Below are 25,561 nucleotides of genomic sequence, written 5' to 3'. Positions count from 1 at the left end.
CATGCTAGCCCATACCATCCAGTCCAGTTCACACTTCAACAAAACACAGATTAAACATACATTAAGTGCCCGCACTTCTACTTTTTTTGGATTTAAACAGAGAAAGTCCTAAAGCAAGAGTTCAGGGGAGGGAGCAAGGCAGTCACTATTAAAAATAAATGTATTTTGCACACCAGTTGACAAAGTATTGTAGCTTTGAAACAAATGGGCAGCGATCATTATCTAAGGAATACAGTGCCAAATAACGGCACTAAGGCTACCACACCAATATTTATCCTGAAAACTTTATCAAATGGAAAAATAAAACAGCAAACCTTTAGAGAAACAGAGGTAAACAACTCTAGCTTAGTTTGGGTATTTCAAGATTCACACACAAGTGGAGATATCTGGTCATAAGAACTTAGAGGGACCAAATTAGTACAGCCATGAATGAATCCCTGCAACATCAACAATCAGAAATCTACTATGACCAAAGAGAAACGATGGCAATCAGAATAAAATCTGAGACAAAAATGGAGACCCTGTAAGGCAGAACAACTAACTATCAAATAAGGAATCCATGAAGTACATGCAAAACAAGTACACCAACCACAAAAACAGCTGAATTAGGTTATGCTAGACAGTTCTTTTCAAAGTCTGCTTTTGTCCTGGAGGCTACACCAAGGATGCAGAATCTGACAGTCATGGTTTTGGAACACGTGACTAGAGGTAGATAATCTGCAGTACGACAGCTTTGAATAATTTAATAAAAGCCACCACTATACATACTGGTTTAATAACTCTTGAAAATTCTCCCGTCTTGCCTTTTTGGCTCTGTATGAAAGTAATGGAGACTACACAGCTGCACGCAGTTACACCTTAAACAGTTCTCAAGCATCTTGTTTGTAAAAACAATGGTAAAGACAACTTGTGTAAGAAAATATTGTATGAAGACATGAATTCAGTAGTAGGAACTCAAAATCTATATATTATTTCCATTGGTACAACTGAGCTAGCGTGGACAGAAATATTTCACAAAAACACATGCATTTAATTGAAAGCTTTGACTCATCCAACTATCTCAGATCATGCACCAATAAAACAGAATCATTGGGGTTCTCACCTACACATTAAAAATATATATAAAAATAAAAGGGGGAATTCAATGAATGTGTAGTAGAAATTAGATATTTCTTCGGAAGAAAAAGCTAGTGAGTGGGATAAACTGAAAATGTTTAAGAATAGGGTAGAAAGAGATATGGGAAAGTAATAGGAATTTAGCGGGATTGACAAAAATTAGAAGTATTGCATAAGGGAAAAAAAGGACAAACTACAGGAGTGCTAAAGAGAAAGTAAGGTAGTATTTGGACAATATGTACAAGTTTAGAACGATTGCTGTTAAGAATATTTTTAGCACAATGACTTGGACAACAAAAAGTAGAAAGCTGTAGTGCTGCCTTGTCTGCTGAACTCCAGTCCTTCACCCAAAAAGTATTTAACTTAGTAGAAAGCTGGTTCCTTCAACGCAGTCTCCTAAACCCTAAAAAAAAAAAATAAATTACTACTGTTCACTCCCTCACAGAAGTTCTCCCCTATAAATTTCACAGTTACATCCAATAATGGCACTCTCATAGCACCCGATGTGACCACTAAACTCAACCGACCACAACCTGAATTTCAATTCAAACATTAACTTAACCAATTTAGTTAGCTGAATGGAGCTAATCTCCCTGGGCCTCTACTGAAAATGGACATGTATCCAGTTGGACTAGCCCGGTCAACAAATGTAAAATAAATAAAAAATAGAAAAGGACTGTTATCAACTTAGGGAGCCCACGACAAGAAAAATAACCATACAGCCTACAGATGTTTGAGTGATTTAAAAAGTGAAAAGATAGAGAAAAATGGTGATATATAAAAAACAGTCTTCAGGGAAGTCTCCAAGGAGCAGATGGTATTCCTGTGGAAGTCGAGTGAAGAAAGCAACAAGATCTGGAGACTTAATAGTATTTTAAAAGATGGGCAGCACTAGCATCTTGGAAGAAAAATTCAGTGACTGTATTGCAGAGGGTAAAGACCTGTCAAACTAGGCTTCACATTTATATTTTAAACCATGAAGTGTTTTTATGGTTTACACTAGCAAAAAGAATGGCAAATGTGTTGCCAAAATGGAGATATGGACCAATGATTTTGTGGAGAGAAGGCTAGCATTTGGTATTAATAGCTATTGACAACAATGAGTCACAGGGAAGTAGAATCCAAACACCACTGTTGTTGGTGGGTCTTGATGTAGAGATTTGACAGTGTCTGCTGGGATTTTAAGAGCAGGGGAGTTAAAGCATTTACATTCCATGAAAAAATAATAAAAGGTTAAGTGTGAGGGTTCCTCTTGGATGAGCTCAGTTTGAACAAGGGAACCAGGCACAGGTGTTCTCTTTCCCTTTTATTGCTGTAATTGGCAAAGAAAATAAGAGACTCAATTCAATGATATAGTTCGTATGGTAATCAAGAAAAGTTGGCTTTACTTGCAGAAGCTATTTTGTACTTGACAAATCTAGGGGAAAAAAAAAACAATGCAAATTATAACAAATCGGGTGCTGTGTGACTTCAACAATACTTCATTTCACAGTCCTCCTCTCAAATAATTTGAGAATTTCTAAAACAAAGAAAAACCTTGTATTTTTAGACAACGGAATGCTTGAAAACGGCATTTCTCATCTTTAATTTCCACTGGGCTTTGGCCACAAAACCTGGGGCAGGAGTTGCATGTTGCTAAATAAACATTGCAACTCGAGTTAAATTTGCTATCACAACATTAGGTCATTTGTAAATGTACAGAGATCAAGAGTTACACTTTACCATGGCCTCATTAGTCCATTTCACCAACGGTTTGTCTTCCTATCGCAAGCCAAGACTTTTCTGTACTTCCAGGTCCAACTCGTGCCCATGATGTGCTGCAAATCACAGAATTCATGAGAACAGTGAAACGCCAATGTCTTGGAAGATTGCAGCCCTTGCCCATACTGCCATAATTCTCCAGAGGACTTCAAAAACAGGGATGAACTCTGCATCCCTGTTCCTTATAATGTAGTCCTGGAGGTCTTCTCATAGTGCACTTAGACAGCCCCTGGTAAACATATCCATAAGAATCTGACACTTTTTCATATAAATAGCCTTGTTGAATGTTAATCAGGAAACCCATATACAAACTTTCACAATGCAATATTGTCCATAATTGTGCGCACTCTTGAAATGTACAAGCTAGTTGGAATATGCAGGTTTCCTATAAATTCAAGAAGACATCCCATCAATGCCCTCGGTCAATTCCACATCCATAAATATTACAGAATGGTCACATTTAAGAATTCCAAGAAAATAGTACTGCCTTTTAAATACAATAAAAATTGAACTAACTTCCTGAAGGCCATTCCAAAGAAACACATCCAAAAAACTGCGACAACTCCTTAAAAACTTGTAATATTCACTGTTGTACACAAAATTGTACTCATTTGAACTAACTTACTTATTGTACTAATAATTGCATATTAGTAAGTAAGTGTTGGGTTACAGGCTGCACCCATGGCAACCCTGCTTATTTGTTTTTTTTTTTTTTTTTTTTTTAAAAAGCAGTTATACTGCAAAACCAGTTCCATAAAAGTTATTGATTTCCTGCGTTGAAAATTGCATTTGCATGACCGCATTCACTGAAACTAATACAACCCTAATTCCCGAGGTATCACATTAAACAAGTCTTTAATGTCAGCTGTTACAAAAATATTACTGGATTCTACAAGAACATTACTTAAAATTTAGCCAATAATTCCTAGGAATCTTATTACTCTGGAAGATTATCTATAAAGATTTTTAACTCCCAATCAAAAATTAGGAAACACTGAGTTAGAGCCTTTTGCAGAAAAAAAGATCACATTGGGGATCCATGACATTTTTCCGCATTTTAGGCATCCCAAATATAATTTAGATTCTAGTGTCTTCACCATTAGAAAGCTGGGTTCTCGAAGGGAAATATAAAACTATCAATATAGGTCTAATAGCTACAAGCTGATTGAACTAGGTCCATTAGGCCTACAGGGCAATGAAGCAACACCACAAAAAGTCCATGAGGGAAAAATGGAGGAGGACTTTGAAAAGGGGGTTGGGAGGGTGGCCTAATGATTAAGGTATTTGCCTTACAAACACAAGGTGCAGGGTTTGAGTCTCACAAGGGATAATTGGCTAGGCTTAAAATGGCCCACAAGGGCAGTTAGCTTAGTACTAATCTATCTATAAGCCACTAATCCTAATTTCTTTTAAGATTTCTAAAATACACAAAATGTCAAGGATCTCCCTATGCAAGACCAGTAACGCATACTTTGTGCTTTTTATTGATGAAAAGTTATGGAAAAACTTTCCAGAATAAAAGAATTTTTGAGAATTCCTGGCAAAATTGAGTAATGATATTCCTGTGGAATTTTTGTAATATGCAACTTTAAAGACTGGTTTAAGGTGACACCAAGAATGGGATGGGGGGTTGTTTGAGTGCTTGTAGGCAGTCAAATGTAATTTTCCATACAGAAAATCAATATTTGTTTATTTAAGGAACTGAAGTTGCACAACAAATGAGCGGAGTTGCCATTGGGGCAGCCTATGTCCCAACATTTGCTAATATAGTTTTGCAATATTGAGAACGCAGTTGTGTACAAGTGTTAATACACATTACTAAACAACTCAGATGCAACTTCCTATGCTTAAATGAGATACAGTTTATACATCTAAAAGTTTAGTATTTTAAACTTTTATTCAGAGCACTGGTAATCTTGGTGTTACAAGTATTTTTTTTTTTTTGCAGGGGTGCTGCAACCTTATATAACCATACTAGCATTTTCCTAGCAGCTAAAAATTTAAATTCCTCATGCCACATCTACATTCCATTCAAGTCTCCAAATAAACACAAAATGCAAAGTATACCATACAGATGATTGAAGGGGTCTATATTAGAAAGACGAAATGTCAGAACAGCGAACGCTCTTAGATTGACCCAAAATGATCAAACCTGTTAAACCTCGAATGGCCACAACAGCGATTTTTTCCACCCCGGGGGGGGGGGGGATCAAATCTAAACACAAAATAAAAAGTGGGGTGGGGGCTTTGTCCCCCCCCCACTTAAATATACCAACTCTGAGATCGCACTACAATGGAGGAAACGGCAAATCCCAGACAATGGCCTAGTGATTTTTTTCCCTACGGAAAAAAAATTGCTGTTGTGGTCATTCGAGGTTTAGTAGCTTCCATCATTTTGGGTCGATCTAAGCGCGTTCACTGTTCTGACGTTTCATCTTTCTAATATAGATCCAATTGAAGATATCCCTTGAATACATTTCAAACAGTTTGCCATTAGAGCAGTACGTCACACAACTTTTGACATACTTACTGTTTAAGTGAATAATTCACGTGTATTCTAATTTCAACAAAAGCAGTCAATAAAAGCAGTGGTTCAAATACTTAAAGTCTTAATGTATATATAGAAACATACATCATCTGCACACACAATGATCCATGGCTACATATCTTGATATACATGCTATATATCTAGCAGTAGTTCATTTCTCCATAAATTTAGAGGAAAGAGTTGAATGAAGAGGAACTCCTCTCTAACAGCAGCAGCATCATCAACAACAAGGAATGAAGTTTAAAGAAATGGACCATGCTGATTAAGGAATGGGGAGGTGCAACAGGGAAAAAAAATGAAAATAGTACTCAACCCCAGCCCAATGTGCACTATTCTGTAACATTATCCATATACTTCTCCAAATGAGAGACTGTACACCCTGACTGTACTATAGGATTCAGGGATGTGGCCAGAGATTTATTTTCTGTATTGACACCTCATTTGTGCCCACATCCAACTCACCTAATTTTAAAAATCTCTGAAAATATTACACTTTATAAAAAAACAAGTACTGCCTTCCGAACTTTTAAAGATTATTCTCTAGCCAATCAAGTTGCATACACATTTATATTATTCTCTAGCCAAGTAAGTTGCATACACGTTTATACTATAAGCAGAGCTACAAGTTGTACATTTTCTAGTACATTAACCATATTTTCTTGACACACAAACAATACTCAGTTTAAGATACAAACATGCCTGGCTACACTCAACAGCATTTAAGGTAGAATGTATAAAAACAGAACAAACACTAACAGAACATGTTCACACAACAGAAAAAAAAAGCAGCCAAGATTCACCCCTATATTTACACTTTCTTCACATTAAGAAAAAATACAGGCATACTTTTTACATTCTGAAGTTTTGTAACCCTTGCACGGCGACAGAGACTCCGTGCAGATGTAAGTAGTATTCAAGACTTGTTTACTGTAACAAGGTTATCTCCACAGTATGTGTACTGTGTATTAAACATATATATGTGCACTGTGTATTAAACATATATATGTGCGCACACACACTTGCACACAAACCTACATACGCGCATACACACTTACATGGGCTAAAAAACAAAAAAAAAATGTTAAAGGATAAAAAATTATTTTTACCACATTTGTGAAGGTCAGAGATATCTCCTTTCTTTGTATTTTCTACCACCATTTCTATACTTAAAACTTCCAAAAAGCGTACTGGTTATTACCACTACCAGGCTATAAACTACTGCATTTAAGGTAAAGGTAAAAACCTCATTAAAATTTAGGTCCCGATTCAATGTCTCCTTTTGCAGTTAAACTGATCAGAAGTTGACGATTCGCTAACAATAGACTCGTGACTTCTATTTCCACATTTATGTTTGGCTTCAACACATGAATTTGATTATACAAGATTAAATCTAAAAACTTTGTTTGTTTACACCAATCACATACAGATTCTTTAGAGTAACCATTATGATCCTGGTGATATTTATTGCATTCCCTACTTTTAATATCAAAATTAATGTTTTTGTTAAAATGAGAATGCAAATCATATTGTTTTCCTTGTTTAAAAACAAGCAAATATGCAGGTTTGCTTCTAAGTTTATTTTCAGTTTTGGAAGAAAAACCTCTTATAATGCTGCAGCCTATTTCATAATACCGCAACACCTCATTAAAATGACAGCTGCGATATGTACAATATTCTTCCATTTGAATATCTTCCTCAACCACTCCTGATTATAAAACATACAATCATACCTCTCAGCGGTCTAGATTTTTGCCTCATTTTGTATTGTTCCTCAAAAATGGTTTGCTGACAAATCACTGAGGATTTAAGTTACAAAATAAATTATGCACATTTGAGTTTCAGGGCTCATATCATTAGGAAAATGCATGCTAACAAATCCGGTCATTCTAGAAACAAGTTATAACAGCAATATTTGAAAGTTGTCCCTATTTTGGGGCCTTTGTCAGATTTATTGTGCCAAGAGGTTGAAAAGTATGCACATAATCCACACAGCTATGCCCTTCTATCCAAGATGCTAAATGCAATCTTTTTGTCTAGTTTGTAAGCTCACAGAATGCTGACAGGGTCTTCTAAGCTATTCACAGAAAGTCATCTAGGAAACATGGAATCAGACTGTAGTATCATCAATACCAGTCCCCAGGATAACAGACATCTAGCTCACTATGTCAGTATTCATCCATTTGATCTCAAGTACACATCCAAGGTGTACACATTCATACAAGTTGCTGTAAATGATTTTCACATTTGTGTGCATGCACAGGAAGAGGGTATAGCTCTCACCTTTACCCAACTTTGCCTTCATATTGTGGTCTGGTTCTTACAAAACTTGTAGTTTTCTGGCAAACTGTTCTGGATTGTAGTAAAAAAACAATGACAACCATACGAGTTGCATATTTCACATGTCAAAAACATTCTTGCACAACCTGTTATACTTGGCAACAAAAGCAATATTTAGAGATCTATTCCTGATTTTGGGTCTTTGGTCCCAATTTTGAAGATAAGTTGAGAAGGCATGGGGGTTCCACTGTGCAGTCCTAATAGCACTGAGTTGCAACTATGTTTATGGGCCAATATTTGCATATTAATTCATTCTTTTGATCACAAGCAGACATCCAAGGTATATACATTCATACAAATGGCTGTAACTAACCGCTGCACATGCAATTAATTATACAGTGCAAAGCTAGGTCATGATGACTAGGAAAGACACATGGCTGTGGAAAAAAGAAAAACAAAAAAAAACATTGGAGACGATTATAGGCAATATTTTTGTCAGGTGGCAGCACAGCTTTGGAAATGAATGTTACTCTAACCAGATCTATATCACGCAGAGCCAAAAATCAGCAAAATAATTTTTTATCCTGGAGAAGGGAAAAAACAGTTATGGCGCAGATGAGGGGTAAAGTTTAGACTGTATGCGGGTTGGATAAAAACACTTGGAGCTCTGCTTCACTTCTCAGCTTGGATTTAAATACAATATAAAATGTGTGTTTAGTGAAAGCTCCACAACCGTGTCTTAGTTCAAAAATAAAGTGTTTAGCAGAATTAGTATAACTACATTATGGCAAACGACAGGTGTATTTACCTTTCAGTGCCTTAAGGGTACTTGGCAGGTAGGAAGGAGTGCATTTGTTAGTCCCAAAAAAGGCCTACGTTATAAGATGTACCAGCAAACAGGGCAAATTATAAATCTGTGGCACCTGCTGGGAAACAAATTTTTGCACATCCAAATTTTGAGTGCTATGATTCTGAATAGTGTGCTACAACTTTGAAAGGTGAGGAGGTATGATAATGTACAAAAGCAGATCCCAGATTACAAATTCAGTTTTTACACCATGCAGGTAATTGGTGGGCACAGTAGTTCCGACAGTCAAAACAGTTATTCCATTAACTCATTCTTGGTGTTGAACTGGAGAAAAAAAAAAAAAGTCAAACAATATAATAATTTGCTTCCCTTCTCACCAAAGAGTCATACAGTTCTTAAGATCTACACCAGTCCACTTTTGTAAGCTGGCACCCATTGTTGTAATTTTTTGTAGCAAATCAGACTACCTGTTTTCTATAGCTTAAATACTTCAATTTTGCTCAGGTAATGTCATAGTAGCCATTGAAACGTGATCAAGCACATGCTTAGACAGCTGTATTGGTACCACGAAGACTACCACACACAGGGTGAGTAGCTAATTGTAGAACTTTCACTTCAAAATGTCAGTGCAGTAACTGGGAGTGCCCTTTGATCTCCAAGATCTCCCCCTAGTCTGAAGTTTGGATTGTTTGGTATTTTGCCTGAATTTGTGGATAGATTTTAAATAATTTTAAATTAGACTCAAATGTATATGTTGTTTTTGCAGATGGAATTTTTATTCCTAATTAGTTCCCACTGTGATCATTTACATCTACTTTCTTACTGGTACAAAAATATTTTCTTTTAAGTTAATTCTTGGCAGCAGGCTTACATGCATTGTTCCTTTAGGTGGGTGTACACTACTTTGATGCCAGTCACAATGATAGCATAGCACTTCTTACTGTGCATCCTGGCCACGGAGTTGTAACTAATCTGAACAAATCGTAATAAAACTCTAAAGTATTAGCTTTCTCAAACAAAACTAATTAACTAGGACCATACGTCTCTGTATTCTTGCTTACTGTTACTTAACTATACATTATCTATCCACCACTAACTCGAATAAAAAAATAAAAATAAAAAATTCCCCCTCTATCTTCCTTCTCAAAATGGAGCCCAACCCCTATTCTACTTTATTAAAATCACTGACAAGCAAATTACTCCATTACTTTAACAAATCCTACTTGACTTTCCCTCTGGACTAGATAACCAGTATCTACAGTGAAAGAGACCAAGGGCACATTATCCCCCCACACCCAGAAACATATTTAACTCTAGCCTCACAGCTAACATTATGTCCAGAATTTGGAAGTCTGCCTTCATCAGACCTGTTGCTAAAGATTCAAAACCCTCCTCAACTAGCAACTATTGTCTCATCTCTATACTTGTACTCTTGGCAAAATACTTGAAAAACAAGTTTGTAACCAGGTTACCTTATAGCTGAGAAACAAAAAACCTCTCTTCAGAGAACACAGCTTCTTCGCAGAAAAAGAATACATACTCTGGACGCTAATCAACAACATACTCACCAACATAGATAAAAGAAACCTTACTGGTGTCACTTTCATGGACCCAACTCCAAGTCTCCGACATGGAGGACCACTCAATATTATTAGTCCACCTCCTAGACATTGATATCTGTACTGAATATGGGCTCCTCTTCATCATATACTGCCTACACTCATGTAGGTGTACCAGAGAGATCAATACTGCCTCCATTTTTATAAACAGATTACCCATTGTTCTGACTTAACCCAGCTGCAACTCCTCTTACATGCTGATGACATGGTTATTTACAGAGCCAACCTATCACAACGGGTAATCCAAGCTCCACTACAAAACAATCTTCTAGGGTTAGACCACTGAATTGCCAACATTGGGGAAAAGATGTTCTGCTTGCACAACTTGAGTACGGTTTACTCTTGTTTGCAACCTCCTCTAGTAGGGATCTGTAGTGTTGTGTTTTTATCTAATAAAATATGTCACTTTGTTAATAGTTCCCCTCACCTTGACTACCACTGCCTTTATCCATGAGAAATTGGCTCTTAGAAGTAGGTTGCTTCTGGTTTGTACTGAGTTTCAACTATTAAAATTACTCCACCACGTTGTCTATTCTCCACTTGCATTGAAACTTAGCACAACCACCTCAACCTACAAGCTCAGACACCAGACCAGTAGGCCTACTCTCCACCCCCCCCCCCACACACTAAACGTCATAGCTCTAACTCCAGTTTCTCTTCATTTGCATCAAAATTATAGCAATTCCTGCCTTGCCATCTCACTGAGCAAGATGGCTACGGTTCAGTCCCCATATTTTAACAGTATTTCAGTAATGCAAATGCTGCAACACTACAAATGCAAAAACACAGGACAAATCACTTTAAACTGGCCTGTATTAGGTTCAATTTCCTTGAGTGTCATCACATTTACAATACTGCTCTTATTGGTTACCACTTATGCTTTCTGCAAATATGTACATAGGGAACATGGAGAAAAATGAGCCATCAGCTTACAGCTTTTACCTTTCTTAGTCCCAGCCTCCTTGGACTCGTCTTTACCATTATTAACCTTTCTTCTTAACGTCTTGCATTATCCCTTACAATTTCCAAGACTAACCTGCTTCTTACTACTCCACAAATTCAACATTTCCACTTATAAAATGCACACTTCAACTATTGTGTTAAGTTTATACCATACTAAGTCTCTTTAATAATTACTTTGTATTACACTTGTGTTCCATTGCTGGTTTTAATGCTACATTTTTGTTGCTACAGTTCTGGATGTGGTGTGCATGCAGTTAGATAGGAGACTGGCATAATGGTTAAGGTGTTTACCTTACAGACACAAGGTACAGAGTTTGATTCTCATATGGGTAGGTGACTAGGCTTAAAATGGGCCATAAAGGCAGTTAGTCTATTACTGAACTATGAACAACTACAAGGTGCCATCCATTTCATTTCATCCAGGTTTGCTTTTAGTTTGAACCTGCAGTTTTCATGCTTGGTGAAGTACCCCATCCCAGTAACCAAAATGCAAATAAATAAAACACCCACTAATCACCACAAATAAAGTAAATACGCATATATGTATTTTTGCAATATGCAAGTATTACAGTCTCATTCTGTTTAACTGTTGTTTGTCTTAATATTCACATTTTATGAATTAATATTTGCTACTTTGACAACTGCCCAGTTGGTTAAGACACATCTTTTTATTCGCGTAGGTGTGGGCGGATTAATCTGACTACTCAGTTGGGATGGGAAGTGTTTTGCACATTTAACTTCTTCTCTTTTGACTGGTCCTATTAGGGGGTCGGCACAGTGGATCATCCATTTCCATTTCTTCCTGTCTTCTGCATATTGCTCTGTCACACCAACCACCTGCATGTCCTCTCTCACCACATCCATAAACCTCATCTTAGACCTCCATTCTTAGCATCCTTTTCCCAATATACCAAGCATCCCTCCTCAGCACATGTCCAAACCAATGCAAACTCGCCTCTCTGACCGTCTCCAAACCATCCAACCTGACCCTCTAATATACCGTTTCCTAATCCTGTCCATCCTTGTCACACCCAGTGCAAATCTTAACATCTTTAACTCTGCCATTTCCAGCTGACTCCTGCCTTTGTCAGTGCCACAGTCTCCAACCTATACAACATAGCTGGTTTCACTACCCTCTTCTAGACTTTCCCCTTTACTCTTACTGGTACCAGTCTGTCACAAATCACCTGTACTCTCTTCTTCACCTCTCTTCCACACTCACTATACTCTGGACGGCTGATCCCAAGTACTTAAACTCATCCATCTTTGCCAACTCTACTCCCTGCGTCCTCGCCATTCCTCTATCCTCCCTCTCATTCACACAACATATTAGTCCCGATGACCTTCATTCCTCTCCTCTCTACAGCATATCTCCACCTCTCCAGGGTCTCCTCAACCTGGTCCCTACTCTCACTACAGATCACAATGTCATCTGCAAACATCACAGTCAATGGGACCTCCTGTCTGATCTCTTCTGTCAACCTGTCCATCACCATTGCAAACAAGGAAGGGCTCAGAGCTAGTCATTGATGTAATCCCACCTCCATCTTAAACGCATTTGTCAGTCCCACTGCAGTCTTCACCACTGTCACATTACCCTCGAACATATCCTGTACCACTCTTACATACTTCTCTGCCACTCCTGACTTTCACATACAATACCACAACTCCTCTCTAGGCACCCTATCATATGCTTTCTCCAAGTCCACAAAGACACAATGCAACTCCTTCTGACCTCTATATTTCTCCATCAACACTCTCAGAGCAAACATCGCATCAGAAGTGCTCTTTCCCGGCATGAAACCATACTACTGATCACTAATCATCACATTCCTTCTTAACCTAGCTTCCACTACTCTTTCCCATAACTTCAAGCTGTGACTGATCAGTTTTACCCCTCTGTAGTTACTACAGCTCTGCACATCACCCTTATTCTTAAAAATAGGTACCAATACACTTTTCTCCACTCCTCAGGCATCCTCCCACTTTTCAAGACTTCATTAAACAATCTGGTTAAAAATTCCACTGCCATTTCTCCTAAGCACTTCCATGCTTCCACTGATATGTCATCTGGACCAACAGCCTTTCCATTCTTCATCCCCTTCATAGCTGTCTGTACTTCCTCCTTGCTAATTTGTTTCACTTCCTGATTCACTATCCCCACATCATCCAACCTTCTCTCTCATTCTCTTCATTCATCAGCCCCTCAAAGTACTTTTTCCATTTGCTTAACACACTCTTCTCGCTTGCAAGTACGTTTCTCTCACTATCCTTTATCACCCTTACCTGATGCACATCTTTCCCAGCTCAGTTCCTGTGTCTAGCAAGTCGGTACAGGTCCTTTTCTCCCTCTTTAGTGTCCACCCTTTCATACAACTCTCCATATGCCTCATCCTTCGCCACCTCTCTCTTTGCCATGCTCATCTCCTTATACTCCTGTCTACTTTCATCTCTGACAATCCCACTTCCGCTTCATCTCTCTGAAAATCCCACTTCATCTTTGCTAGCCTCTTCCTTGCTTCATCTCTCTGAAAATCCCACTTCATCTTTGCTAGCCTCTTCCTCTGTATACTCTCCTGTACTTCCTCATTCCACCACCAGGTCTCCTTGTCCTCCTTCCTCTGTCCAGATGTCACACCAAGCACCTTTCTAGCTGCCCCCCTTACCATCTCTGTTGTAGTTACCCAGCTATTCGATAAAACATGTACTGGGGGGGCACTGACGAGTTAACTCTTCCCTGAACTCCACCTCACAATCACTCTTTTCAACTTCCACCATTTAATCCTTGGCACTGCTCTCACACCTCTTCTTGATCACCAAGTCATCCTTCTTAACAGTTAATCTAAACCCCCCCCCCCCCCCCCCCCACGCACACACACCTATTACAAAGCTTAAGTTTAAAGGACAAAAAATTGTAACTCTGAAGTTGGGTATCACAATCTTAGTGACAATGCTTTGTAGTCCTTTTCTCATCTCATTTGCTCAGAAACAATTGAAAAATACAGGTCTGACTATATAAAGTTGGCGTACTAGAACGGAGGTTTACACCCCCCTGGGTAGCTAGCCCTGGTTTGTTTAGTCATAAATACTACTTACATGTCTTCAGAATGCTAACACTCTACCAGCAAACCATGGACTTTTACAAAATACTGCTCCTCATTGCATACAATTTTCCCACAATAACTTAAAAAAATGCATGAACATTAATGGGACTTACGGTAAGTCACTTACCCTGTAACTTTTGAACTAGTTCGGACCCTCTCCATTTTTCATCGACAAGAACATGTCCAAGGGGTACTGCAGAAACCACTTGTACGGAGGTATTCTCCAATTCTACCATCTTCCCTAGAAGATAAAACGCTTACACGTAAAATAAAATAACATTAACATCCATTACCAGCAAAGTAGCAACGGTTCATGTGGAAATGCAAGCAAAATCACATTTTCCCGTGGTACATAAAATTAGCCACAAACATCAGATTCTCACCAGGAATAAATAACAGCACACGCTACTATTATTCTTTCAGCTTGATGGCCTCTAACAAGTCAGAATCAAGAATAAAAAGTTGTACACGTTTACAATTTAAAACGAATAACGTTGCTAAGCCAGTGTACTAGAAATTATGATTGGAGGGCTATGGCAACTCTACCAATAAAATGTAATGTTATTGCGATATCGTAGTCAAGAGAAAGCGTCGGTCTTTAGTTTAGGCGGAAGCAATGCATTTATTTGCAGTGTTTTTTTGCAGACCGTAGCTAACAAGGGAAGTTATTCATTAGCTGCAGTTTGTATTACATCGATCTGTAGAACTTGGATTAAGTCGGTATTTAGTGGTGTATGCGATTACCGCGTCTATTTCAGGATGTCTTTTAGATTTAGAAGAAAGGAAAAGATGAACTTTGTAAGTAAAATGTATAAATACAATGCATACCTCTTAATCTGTTATAACAATAAATCTGGACAAAGCAATATACAGAAGTGGGACAAAGACCCCAAAATAAGGGCAGTTTTTAAATATTGCTCTTAGAAACTTAGAAAGTTGATAGAATAACAGGGTTTGCATTAACATGGATTTTCTGAAGTGCATGAAGTCTGAAACTCAGATGTCTGTCATTATTTTCTAACTTCAGTCTAATGATTTGCCGCTAATTTGCCACAAAAACACGATTTTGTGAAAAACGGACTAAAATATGATGCAAAAAATGGACATTCTGCTAAAATTGAGAGGCATGAGATTGTGATATTATGCGATTTTAAAACTTTATAACACGATCGAATCTACCGGGATTGATGGATTGCGTGACTCCCTAACTGATTGACTGCTTTATTATTTTATTTGTGACTCCCTAACTGACTGCTTTATTATTTTATTTGTATGTGTTAATGGGGTAGAACACTGAACCAGATGAACCATTTTCAGGTTTGGCATTTCGGGGGAAATGCAACCAAAATAAGAATCACAAAAAGTACTTTGACGATGAAAGATCAACGTAAGAAACAATGTTAAAAAAGGTTACATGGCAGTGGAAGTAGAGACAATGCTAATAGCTGCAGAAAAATGACTCTTACAATTGGCTGTTGTGTTACAGTTTATGTAGATAAATTATATATGTACAAGTTTGTACATTTTTGTAAGAATAATACAATGTTTGCAATGTGTTCAAGTTTATATAATTGTATAGGAGGGGAGGAGATACTAATTAAAGGTGATGGAGAGCATAACTCTCAGCCTCTTAGCACAAACAATCTGGACAAAGGCAATAGTAAAGGGGGCACAGAGCCCCAAAGATAGAGACATATTTAAATATTACTCTTATAAACTTAGTAAGTTGCTGGAATGAAAGGTTTGTGTTGGCATGCATTTCTTGAAGGATATGAAGTCTGAAACTCAAATGCCTGCAATTATTTAGTGAATTCAGTCCTCCCTGATTTGCCACAAAATCCTAGAAAACCACAAATTTTATGAGGAATAGACCAAAAATATGATGGAAAAAATCTGGACAGTTGAGAGGTATGATTTAAGGGAGGGATCCACCCAAGGTAATGTTATAGTAACAGGTGAGTCTGTTATGCATATGGATACCACCCCTCACCAGGCTGCATAAAAATAGGATGTCAGTTTACTGTCTTTTGCAGAGTCAAGACTGAGGATGTAACGCAGGCTGCTGGATCCCTTTATCCTGGGAAAAATTATTATGACCTGACAGTGGTCCTTTGAGGTCAGGTCATAATAATTTTTCCCAGGATAAAGGGATCCAGCAGCCTGTGTTATATTATGACCTGACAGTGGTCCTGTGACTTCCGCGGTGGTGCAGCGGTAGCGTTGTTGCCTCACAGCAAGAGGTTCTCCCATTCGATTCTCGGCTTGGGTTGGGAGTGCCTTCTATGTAAAGTCTGCATGTCCTCCCCGCGGTCGAGTGGGCGTTCGAAAGACATGCGTTGAATGGGTGTGCCTTTGTTGAAGGTTGGGCGTCGGGCTGGCAACTCGACACCATAAAAAAACAACTGCCAATGATTAGCGGACCGGAGTTCCGCTGTGGCGACCCCTAAACGGGAAAAGCCGAAAGACAAACAACAACAACCACAGTGGTCCTGTGGGGGTGAATGATTATTGCAGAGGGAAGAGAACTTAGCACTCCCCTTTCATAGCAAAACAAAGCAATTAGATCAGTTAGATGTTTAAAGGAAATTGTCAACTCTTCTGACAAATTTACATAAGCAGCAACACAGTATTGAAATTCTAAGCTTTAAATGTTATTTATAATAGTTTGTGTTAAGATAACTTACAAGTAGTTGCAAAGATTTCTGTGACATTTAGAGAAAAGTCAGTAAATATTTTTTCTTGTAAAGTATAAATGCATTCACCATTTTCAAACCCCCCCCCACACACACACACACACACACACACAGGCCAGAACTGCAGAAAGAGAGTCAGGTGGCAACCCTATCAACTAGGTGCACTGATACTGTTCATAGAAAAAGGTATTTTATGCTTTGTGTGACATCCTTCCAGAGGGGGATGCATATCTGGTACATTCAGATCCATTGTAAGAGATTCCCACTTACTTTGAGTCAGTCCTTGCATTGTCAGAGAGCAACCATAATATACAGCTGAATTTCTTTTAACATACATTTACTGTGTGTCCTTGCATTAAGAACACTAAGAAAAGGAAATCGGAAGTAGTTAACTGTGTTTAAATGCATACACACACACACACACACACACACACACACACACACACACACACACACACACACACACATGCTTTTCTACACGTCCTTTATATACATATGCAGAAACACATACATACACACATACACTGTGTGTGTGTGTGTGTGTGTGTGTGTGTGTGTGTGTGTAATATGTGTGCATACAATGAATTTATAATAAACATAATATAGTTTGCTCAATGATTTACTTGGTCACACATTGGCTATGTGTTCCACATGCAATCTTGGTCAATGGCTTTCTGTCAGTATTTTTTTATTTGTATTGATGAGTGCATTTAATAACTGTTATTATCTTTGCCAATGTAGCTTATGTTGTGGCTGAAAAGGATCCTGGAACAAGTTTACTTTCCTGGTTACCAAAGTATAAATAAATATGAAGTAGAAAAAAGGAGGGTGAACATGACAGAAATAATTGAGGAACTAGTATAGCACATTTTAAGTCTGCATCATTCATGAGAGAGAAAAATCCTCACACTGAAGGCATTGGGAAGTAGCAGATGACTAAGTTTAGAGTCTTACTACTTGTCACTTGTAAATGTACAGCAAAATCATTTACTGCAGTGAGAGTTTTTACACCTTGGCATGAGAGTATGGGGGAGGGTTTATCAAGTTTGTTAGGACTACAAAAGACTCCTCTTACAACAAACTGTTTTTATATGCTTTCTTTTGCTGCAAGTAGCTAACAGCTATTTATAGCACAGAACAAGCTCTGTCAGAGAGATAAATGAGGCTCAGTCAGGTAAACAGAGAAGCATCTCTTTTACAGAAGGTGTGTTTAGATTACACTGCTTCACAGTCCTGCCATTATATTTTAATGGCATGAGAAAACAGCATCACTTCCTTATGTCTGGCATGAGTCATATAAAGAGGACATGAAATGTATTCTGGGAAGAAGGAAGGAAAGCAAGAAAATAAGATCACATTACCAGGGCAGGGCCCGTCATCCGCCATTTTGAGAGAAATGCATTAAAATTGTAAAAGAAGCACTTGGAGTGATTTTTAGGCATTAAAATAGCGCAAAAACAAAGATACAATGAAAAAATATGTTTGAGTTCTAAGGTGGAGTTTTCCTTTAAGGCGATATACCCAGACAGACGTGCAGAAAGATATGATTGACATTGTTATCGGTGAATCCGAGGCAAAAAGAAACTGGTATTGAATGGTATTTGCCATCACTCAAAATGATGCTGAGATTCCAGGCAAGATAATTGGCTTTAATAACTGGTTATGTAGCTGATGTCATTCTCGGGTTGTCTAGTATGTGTCAACTTGGGATGTGATGTCTGGTAAACCTTCCTGATTTACCAGGAATGGTCTGCACCACTCTTACCAAGGATTTTGCGTTCAGGTTAAACCCTTTACTGCCTCCATAGTACCTTTTTTTAGAACGAGTCTATCTGTTGAACATTCCAATCTACCATGATACAAATCAGAATATGCTAAAATGGCTGCTTCATGAGAGGAGTCGTCTTGCAACTTAACACATTTGTATACCTTATCATTTTGCATACTTAATTGTGAACTGTAAATGCTTCTACTGTCTCAAATATATTGAATGCTTACATATGTGGAGTTTTTCTCCCCAGACCTGCACTGAAAATGGGTTTCTAAACCCAGTCGGAGTTTCCCTGTAGACAAATGGCAATAATTAAATATATGTGTAATTACAGAGACATGGTTTCAAAGCAATGAAAGCATGATGATGAGGGAGAACACAGGACTGTGCATAATTTTTGGTCTAGAATGCAGATGCTGCTATGTAGTGGATATAAAAAGTTTACACAGCCCTGGTAAAATGGCATATTTTTGTGATATAAAAAATGAGGCCACAATAAATCATTTCAAAACTTTTCCTACCTTTAATGTGACTTATAACCTGTAGAATTCAATTGAAAAACAAACAAATCTGTTAGGGGAAAATATAAAAAAATGTACAATAAACTGGTTGCATAAGTGCGCACACCCTTAAAATAATACTTGGTTGAAGCACCTTTTGATTTAATTACAGCATTCAGTCTTCTCAGGTACACACCTGCCATCAATTAAAGAGACTCTGATTAGCTCCAAATAAAGTTCAGCTGTCCTAGTAGGATTTTCCTGACATACTCAGTTGCCTGCTACAGCAAAAGCCATGGTTCACAGAGAGCTTACAACGCACCAAAGGAATCTCATTGTTGAAAGGTATCAGTTGCGAGAAGGGTGCAAAAAAATTTCCACAACATTGGATATACCATGGAACACAGTGAAGACAGTCATCAAAATTTGGAGAAAATATGGGACAACAGTGACGTTACAAAGAACTAGACGTCCCTCCAAAATTGATGAAAAGACAAGATGAAAGCTGGTCAGGGAGGCTGCCAAGTGACCTACAGCAACACTTAAGTAGCTTCAGGAATTTCTGGCAAGTACTGGTTGTGTTCTACATGTGACAACATCACCCGTATTCTCCATATAGCTGGGCTTTGGGGTAGAGTTGCAAGACGGAAGCTGTTTCTTACACAGAAAAACATCCAGACCCGGCCAAAATTTGCAAAGCAATACATTGTCTCCAAAAAGTATGTGGTAAAAGGTGTTATTGTTTGATGAGACCAAGGTTGAACTTTTTGGCCACGATTCCAAATGGCACATTTGGCTTAAAAACAACACTTTGCGTCATAAAAGAACATCCCCATGTTGAAGCATGATGGTGGCAGTACCATGCTTTGGGGTTGCTTTTCTTCAGCTGAAACTGGGCTTTAGTCAAGGTAGAGGGAATTATGACCAGTTCCAAATACCAGTCACTTTTGGCCCAAAATCTTCAGGCATCTGCTAGAAAGCTGAAAATAAAGAGGAATTTCACCTTTCAACACAACAATGACCCCATGCATACATCCAAATCAACAAAAAAATGGCTACACTAGAAGAAAATTAAAGTTTTGGAATGGCCCAGCCAGAGCCCAGACCTAAATCCAATAGGAAATCTGTGGGATGACCTGAAGAGGACTGTGCACAAGAGATGCCTTTGCAATCTGACAGATTTTGAGCACTTTTGCAAGGAAGAGTGGGGAAATATTGTCAAGTCAAGATGTGCTATGCTGATCTCCTACCCAAGAAGACTGAATGTTGTAAATAAATCATACGGTGCTTTAACAAAGTATTAGTTTAAGGGTGTGCACACTTATGCAACCAGCTTATTGTATGTTTTTTATTTTTTATATTTTTTCCCCTAACAGATTTATTTGTTTTTCAATTGAAAAAAATATAAAAAAATAAAAAACGTACAATAAGCTGGTTGCATAAGTGTACACACCCTTAAACTAATGCTTTGTTAAAGCACCGTTTATACAACATTCAGTCTTCTTGGGTAGGAGTCTATCAGCATAGCACATCTTAGGTGGGTGGGAGTTTGGCATAATGGTTAAGGTGTTTGCCTTATAAACCAAAGGTGCAGCATTTAATTCTCACATAGGGTAATAGGCTAGGCTTAAAATGGCCCACAAAGGTAGTAAGCCTAGTACTATTCTATGAACCTATTATAGGTCACATTAAAGGTGGGAAAAGTTTTGAAATGATTTATTGTAGTCTCATTTACTGGCATTTTAACAGGGGTATGTAAACTTTTTATATCCACTGTATGTTATGGCATTAATACACATTCATGAAGCACTAGGTTATGCATAAACATTCAATACCTTTTCTGAATAAAGGACTCTAAAACCTTTCATTACTGAGTGTACAGAAAATCCAACATTTTAGACGGGACAGGACAAAAATATGGCAAGCAATTTAGAGGGACATAAAAAAACAAAGAAAATCAGCGACATCAAAACGTTAATAGAATGAGTTTTGCATTAGCATGCAACTTTCTAAAAGATAAGAAATACGATCATGAGTTACTGGACAAAAACAGGCAGAATAGGGACCGTAAAAAGTAGATAGAAGCAGTTTTGTATCAAGGTACATTTTCTGAGCAATGAGAAGTATGACAGTGGAATATTTGGCATTATTGACTGACTTTGATCCCTAGTGATTTACCAAAAATTGTGAGGGATAAGGCAAAAAAAAAAAAAAATTGGTGCAAATTCGTGGGCGTTCCACAAAATCAGACAATTAGTACTTCACGATAGCATCCAATGGTGATTTTTTTTTTTACTTGTTTTCTAGATTTTTGTCTGAGAAGTTTTTGCTATCCGTGATAAACTGAGAACACTAAAGCAGCAATGTGTAACTATCAAATTACACTTTGATGTAACATTCTAAGCAGTACGCAAAAATACTAACACGGTCCAGTGTTCTCCATTATTGCCTGAAAGCATTATTTCTATTCCTGGGTATGCTGCATATCATGTGTTCAGACCTGGTGGCGAGTGTAGGGGAGAATCAGTGTTTGCCAAGGATATCTTCACTTCACAACTGATTCCTCGAAACACCAAATTTGAACTCCTAGGTGTCCAAAGTCACCCTAAACAAAATTAATTACTAACTCGTAACTAGCTGTAGAACACCCTCTATCCCTGCTTCTGAACGCAGTAGCAATCTTAGCTGAAATCCTATTATCCCATTACCTTTCTAATGGGGGACTTCAGCTATCCATTAATAAACTTGCTGACCTACACTGCCACTGGTCGGCATTCCCAGCTCTTATTTGACATTATAAATACTTGATTCTCTTTTACAAATTGCTAACTATTCTATTAGGGGCTCATATACTCTTGATTTTGTCCTCGCAAATATGGCCACTTCTTGCACATCTTCATATGTATCATCTTTCCTCATTAAATACGATCATAACATGACATTTTCTTTTAAAACTGGTGGTACCTCCCCTTTTTAGGGACTTCTGAAAAGCAAACCTTTTCCATTTGATGTCTTAAATAAATTCCAGTGTAATCCTCCTCTGATAAAGCCACTGTCATTGCCTCTGATCTTTACTCCCACGTATGTACTTGCATTGATAAGGCAATCCCCATCCATAGCAAATATAATGAGACATTGTGGTAGAATACCTTTATAAATAAATTCATAATGAGAAAGAAATTACAATGCTTATAAGACTCCATATACCTTAACAGCACACGAGGAAACTAGTAAAGAACTTAAGAGAACTATTAGGAAGCCGAGTGTAGACTGTGAACTTAAAATAGCCACCAAAACCAAAGTATCTACAAATATTTATTTAACTATGCCAGGAAGAACTAGCACTAGCAATGTTCAGAGCTAATCATTGATAATACTGCCAGTCTGACCCAAAGGAAATAGCTGATATTCTAAATGACAAATGTAGTACACATTGTAATCCACCCACAGTTATAGCTATTCCACAGATCCAGCCCCACCTTTAATTACTGTGGAATAAGTCCTGTTAGCATTCTTAAAAGCTAAGAACACCTCTTCCAAAGGACCTGGTAGGTAGATGGTGGTTATGCAGTACATATAGCACATCTGGAAATGGACAAGGTCTTTGGCAGTATTCTTTATGCAGATATGACTGAGAGACTTGTAAATATGAATGTAAATCCATATGTTGTGTGGTGACTAGTCAGCTAGTTGTTTGACAGAATGCATGTGATTAGAGTTGCAGGAGCCATTTCTGAAAGCAAAAAAGTTAGTAGTGGTGTATTAAATTTGGGCTCAAATTTGGGCCATCTCTATTTGGGATCTATTTCTCAGACCATCAGGCCAGCACTCTTGGCTTGTGGTTATCCAAGTTTGCAAACTGCCATAAACTCATTGCTAGTTTTTGATCTTTCATCGACTTGTAATTGCAACAACATGAGTTAGACTATGTTGACATTTGGTGCAAGGACAATGATCTCATATTAAATATGAAACAAATGTACTACAGTTAATTTTGGTAAACAGAACATTTCCACAGCATGCCACACAGGCAACAAATCCCTCCATTTGGACACTGTCATAAGGGATCTAAGTACTCTGTGATAATTTCTTATCTTTTGATCAGCATGCCTCTGCAATAGTTCAGAAAGCCTTCTATCTGACTCGCCTAATTTCCAACAGCATCTTTTTTAGATCCAAAGAAGAGTTTCAAACAGCATCTTCTTTAGGTCCAAAGAAGTCTTCCAATTAGAGCCATTATTGATTTATAATGTCTCTTTTTGACATGTATTTGTTTGAAAATGTAACTCGACATGAGAGACCAAAGAAATTCTTAAATAAAAAGATCAGTGGCCTCAAGACCCTCTGTTACCCAGACAGACTGGTAGCCCTCTCTCTTTACTCTGTCTTTTACAGAATCCTCAGTGGGGATCTGTGTCTAGCCTTTTAAGCCATGGCTCTCCTTGATCTTGTATTCCTTCGCAGAACAAATGGTTCCTCAAATGCCAAGTTAAAGGAAGTAAACCTTCATCAATATATAATAAAGATATGTTGGTGTGATAGTCCTATCCCAGAGTGTCTCCCACATATGGAGCAGATTAATCTGTCTTGTTTTACCATCATTGAAGCTGGAGGGAACTTCTGATTATGGTTTAATGTCTAGGCTTGTAATGGTCTGTTGACTGACTGTCTAGTACATACCTGTGAACCTATGAAAAAGGGAAGGAATGGTATGGAGTTTAAAGTTACACTTCCTTTCATATAGCATTTATACATAGTTTCATTATGTAGATATGCTTAGAGTTGGTTTCAGAATATTTCTGGGGTACGTTAGGATAGTAAAAGGGGGGTCTCTAGAATCAGACTTTCATAAGTTAATGCAGGATTTGCAGTGTGATATTCTCTCCAAGGTGCAATGGTGATGAATCTATGAATACGGATAGCACTGGTTTGTAGGGATTTAAGGTTTTATGTAGGGCATTAACTATGATTCTCATATTTGAGTTGTGCCAGAAGGACTCCTTTACTAACTGGTTCTGTACTTTTGATGAGAGAAAGTGGGAGATCATTCTGAAAGAAGAGGGAGTTAATTTTTAATTTGGTGGCTTGGTTGTGATGTTTTGATTTAGTAAATGCCTAGGTATTTTGAAGCCGTATGTTGTTTCATTGAGTTCCTGGTTGCTGTGATGAATGGGGAGTGTTTGAGGACTGCTGTGAGTTTCTGTTTAGTACCAAATAACACTGATTAAAAAATATTTAATTTTTGTGTATAAGATTATTTTGTTATTGAGCAATTTTTATAGTTGGGAAATGTGATTTTCTAAGTCTTTTTTTGATTGTGGTTAGGGAAGAGTTGGCTGTGTACATTCCGAAGTGTCATGTACTCAATCAAAAACAACATTTTCAAATGGCCAATGATTTAACACAAATGTTAGAACATCAGCTGATCAAAAATTATACAAAGGAAAAAAAAGCATGTTTTTTTTGCAAGGAGGCTTTGCTGTCCACACCTCCTGCTAATTATATATACCAATTCCAAGATCGTAATATACAGGGGAAAGTCCCCGACTCCCCCCCCCCACTGTACTACAATCTTACACTAAGTAATGTTGGCATTCTTCAGTCAAATATCTCTTCGATCAATTGTCCTGGCATTACAACCATTCGATATTCCAAAACTTTGACCAACTCTCTGGTTCCATATTACCCATGTAGGGAATGTTTTTGATCTGTGGAAGTTTAATGGAAAGTCTGTTAAATATGCAGAAGAGTGTATGTTGGAGGAGTAAAACTGAATGTTTAGCTGTGTGAAAGAAAGATGATAGAACCAATTTGCACTTGAAATTATCTGTTGTTTTGAAAGCCCTTGAACCAGGCTAGCATCTTGGTTGAATACTACAGAAGTAATAGAGTTTAGTAGCAGTTCATGGTGTATTAGATCAAAGGATTAATTAGCAAGGTAGAAGGCCTTTGTCCATGTTTTGGAGAATACCATCAGCGAGGGTCTAGATGGCTTTTTTACTTTACTGTAGCCAAACCAAACTCCTAGTTGCCAGGGAGAAAGGATTTTTTTTTTCAGTTTATTTATTTAGCAAGTTAAGTGAACATGAGTTTTTCAACAATTTTGCTTCTTGTGGGGAGGATAGATATTGGCCTAAAGTCTTTGCCTAGTATTTACCTATGAACAAAAGTAAAAACAGCAGTCAGTCTGCAGACTGTTACATGCCTAGCCAATAACCTCACATTGAACAAAGGTGAGAATCAGACCCTGTACCTTGTGTTTGTGAGGTAAACGCTTTAACCATTATGCTAACCCCCAACCCCTATCCTGTTTAGATGCATGTTTTACAATAGATTATTTACATAAGGGAGACCTTATTGAGACAGATGTTATATAGATGATAAAGCGGTAGAATATGATC

General features: G+C 37.8%; 1 protein-coding gene and 1 long non-coding RNA gene across 4 annotated transcripts in view; one reads left to right on the top strand and one right to left on the bottom strand.

Annotated features, from left to right (window-relative positions):
• Positions 1-14,322: 14,322 nt before the first annotated feature.
• On the bottom strand, positions 14,323-14,786 carry LOC122810312. Its single transcript, XR_006366081.1, has 2 exons — positions 14,580-14,786; positions 14,323-14,437 (listed from the first exon to the last, which is right to left on the bottom strand). It is a non-coding gene; the product is annotated as an uncharacterized LOC122810312 (long non-coding RNA).
• A 25-nt stretch (positions 14,787-14,811) lies between these two features.
• CEP89 (centrosomal protein 89) overlaps positions 14,812-25,561 on the top strand; it is a 1,387,439-nt gene continuing 1,376,689 nt past the window's right edge. For 2 of the 3 annotated variants that reach the window (XM_044081874.1, XM_044081873.1), the window contains exon 1: positions 14,814-14,994. In XM_044081874.1, coding sequence (XP_043937809.1) covers positions 14,956-14,994 — 39 coding nt within the window. In that variant the 5' untranslated portion in view covers positions 14,814-14,955. Of the gene's footprint in view, positions 14,995-25,561 lie in introns of all 3 variants that reach the window. The other variant, XM_044081875.1, reaches the window with a different exon arrangement.

The sequence above is a fragment of the Protopterus annectens genome, chromosome 8.part1 (assembly GCF_019279795.1).
Source record: "Protopterus annectens isolate FY-2018-M chromosome 8.part1, PAN1.0, whole genome shotgun sequence".
In the NCBI taxonomy this organism is placed as follows: domain Eukaryota; kingdom Metazoa; phylum Chordata; order Ceratodontiformes; family Protopteridae; genus Protopterus; species Protopterus annectens.
The sequence above is the reverse complement of the archived record's forward strand: the minus strand, read 5'-3'. Positions and strand labels throughout refer to the sequence as shown.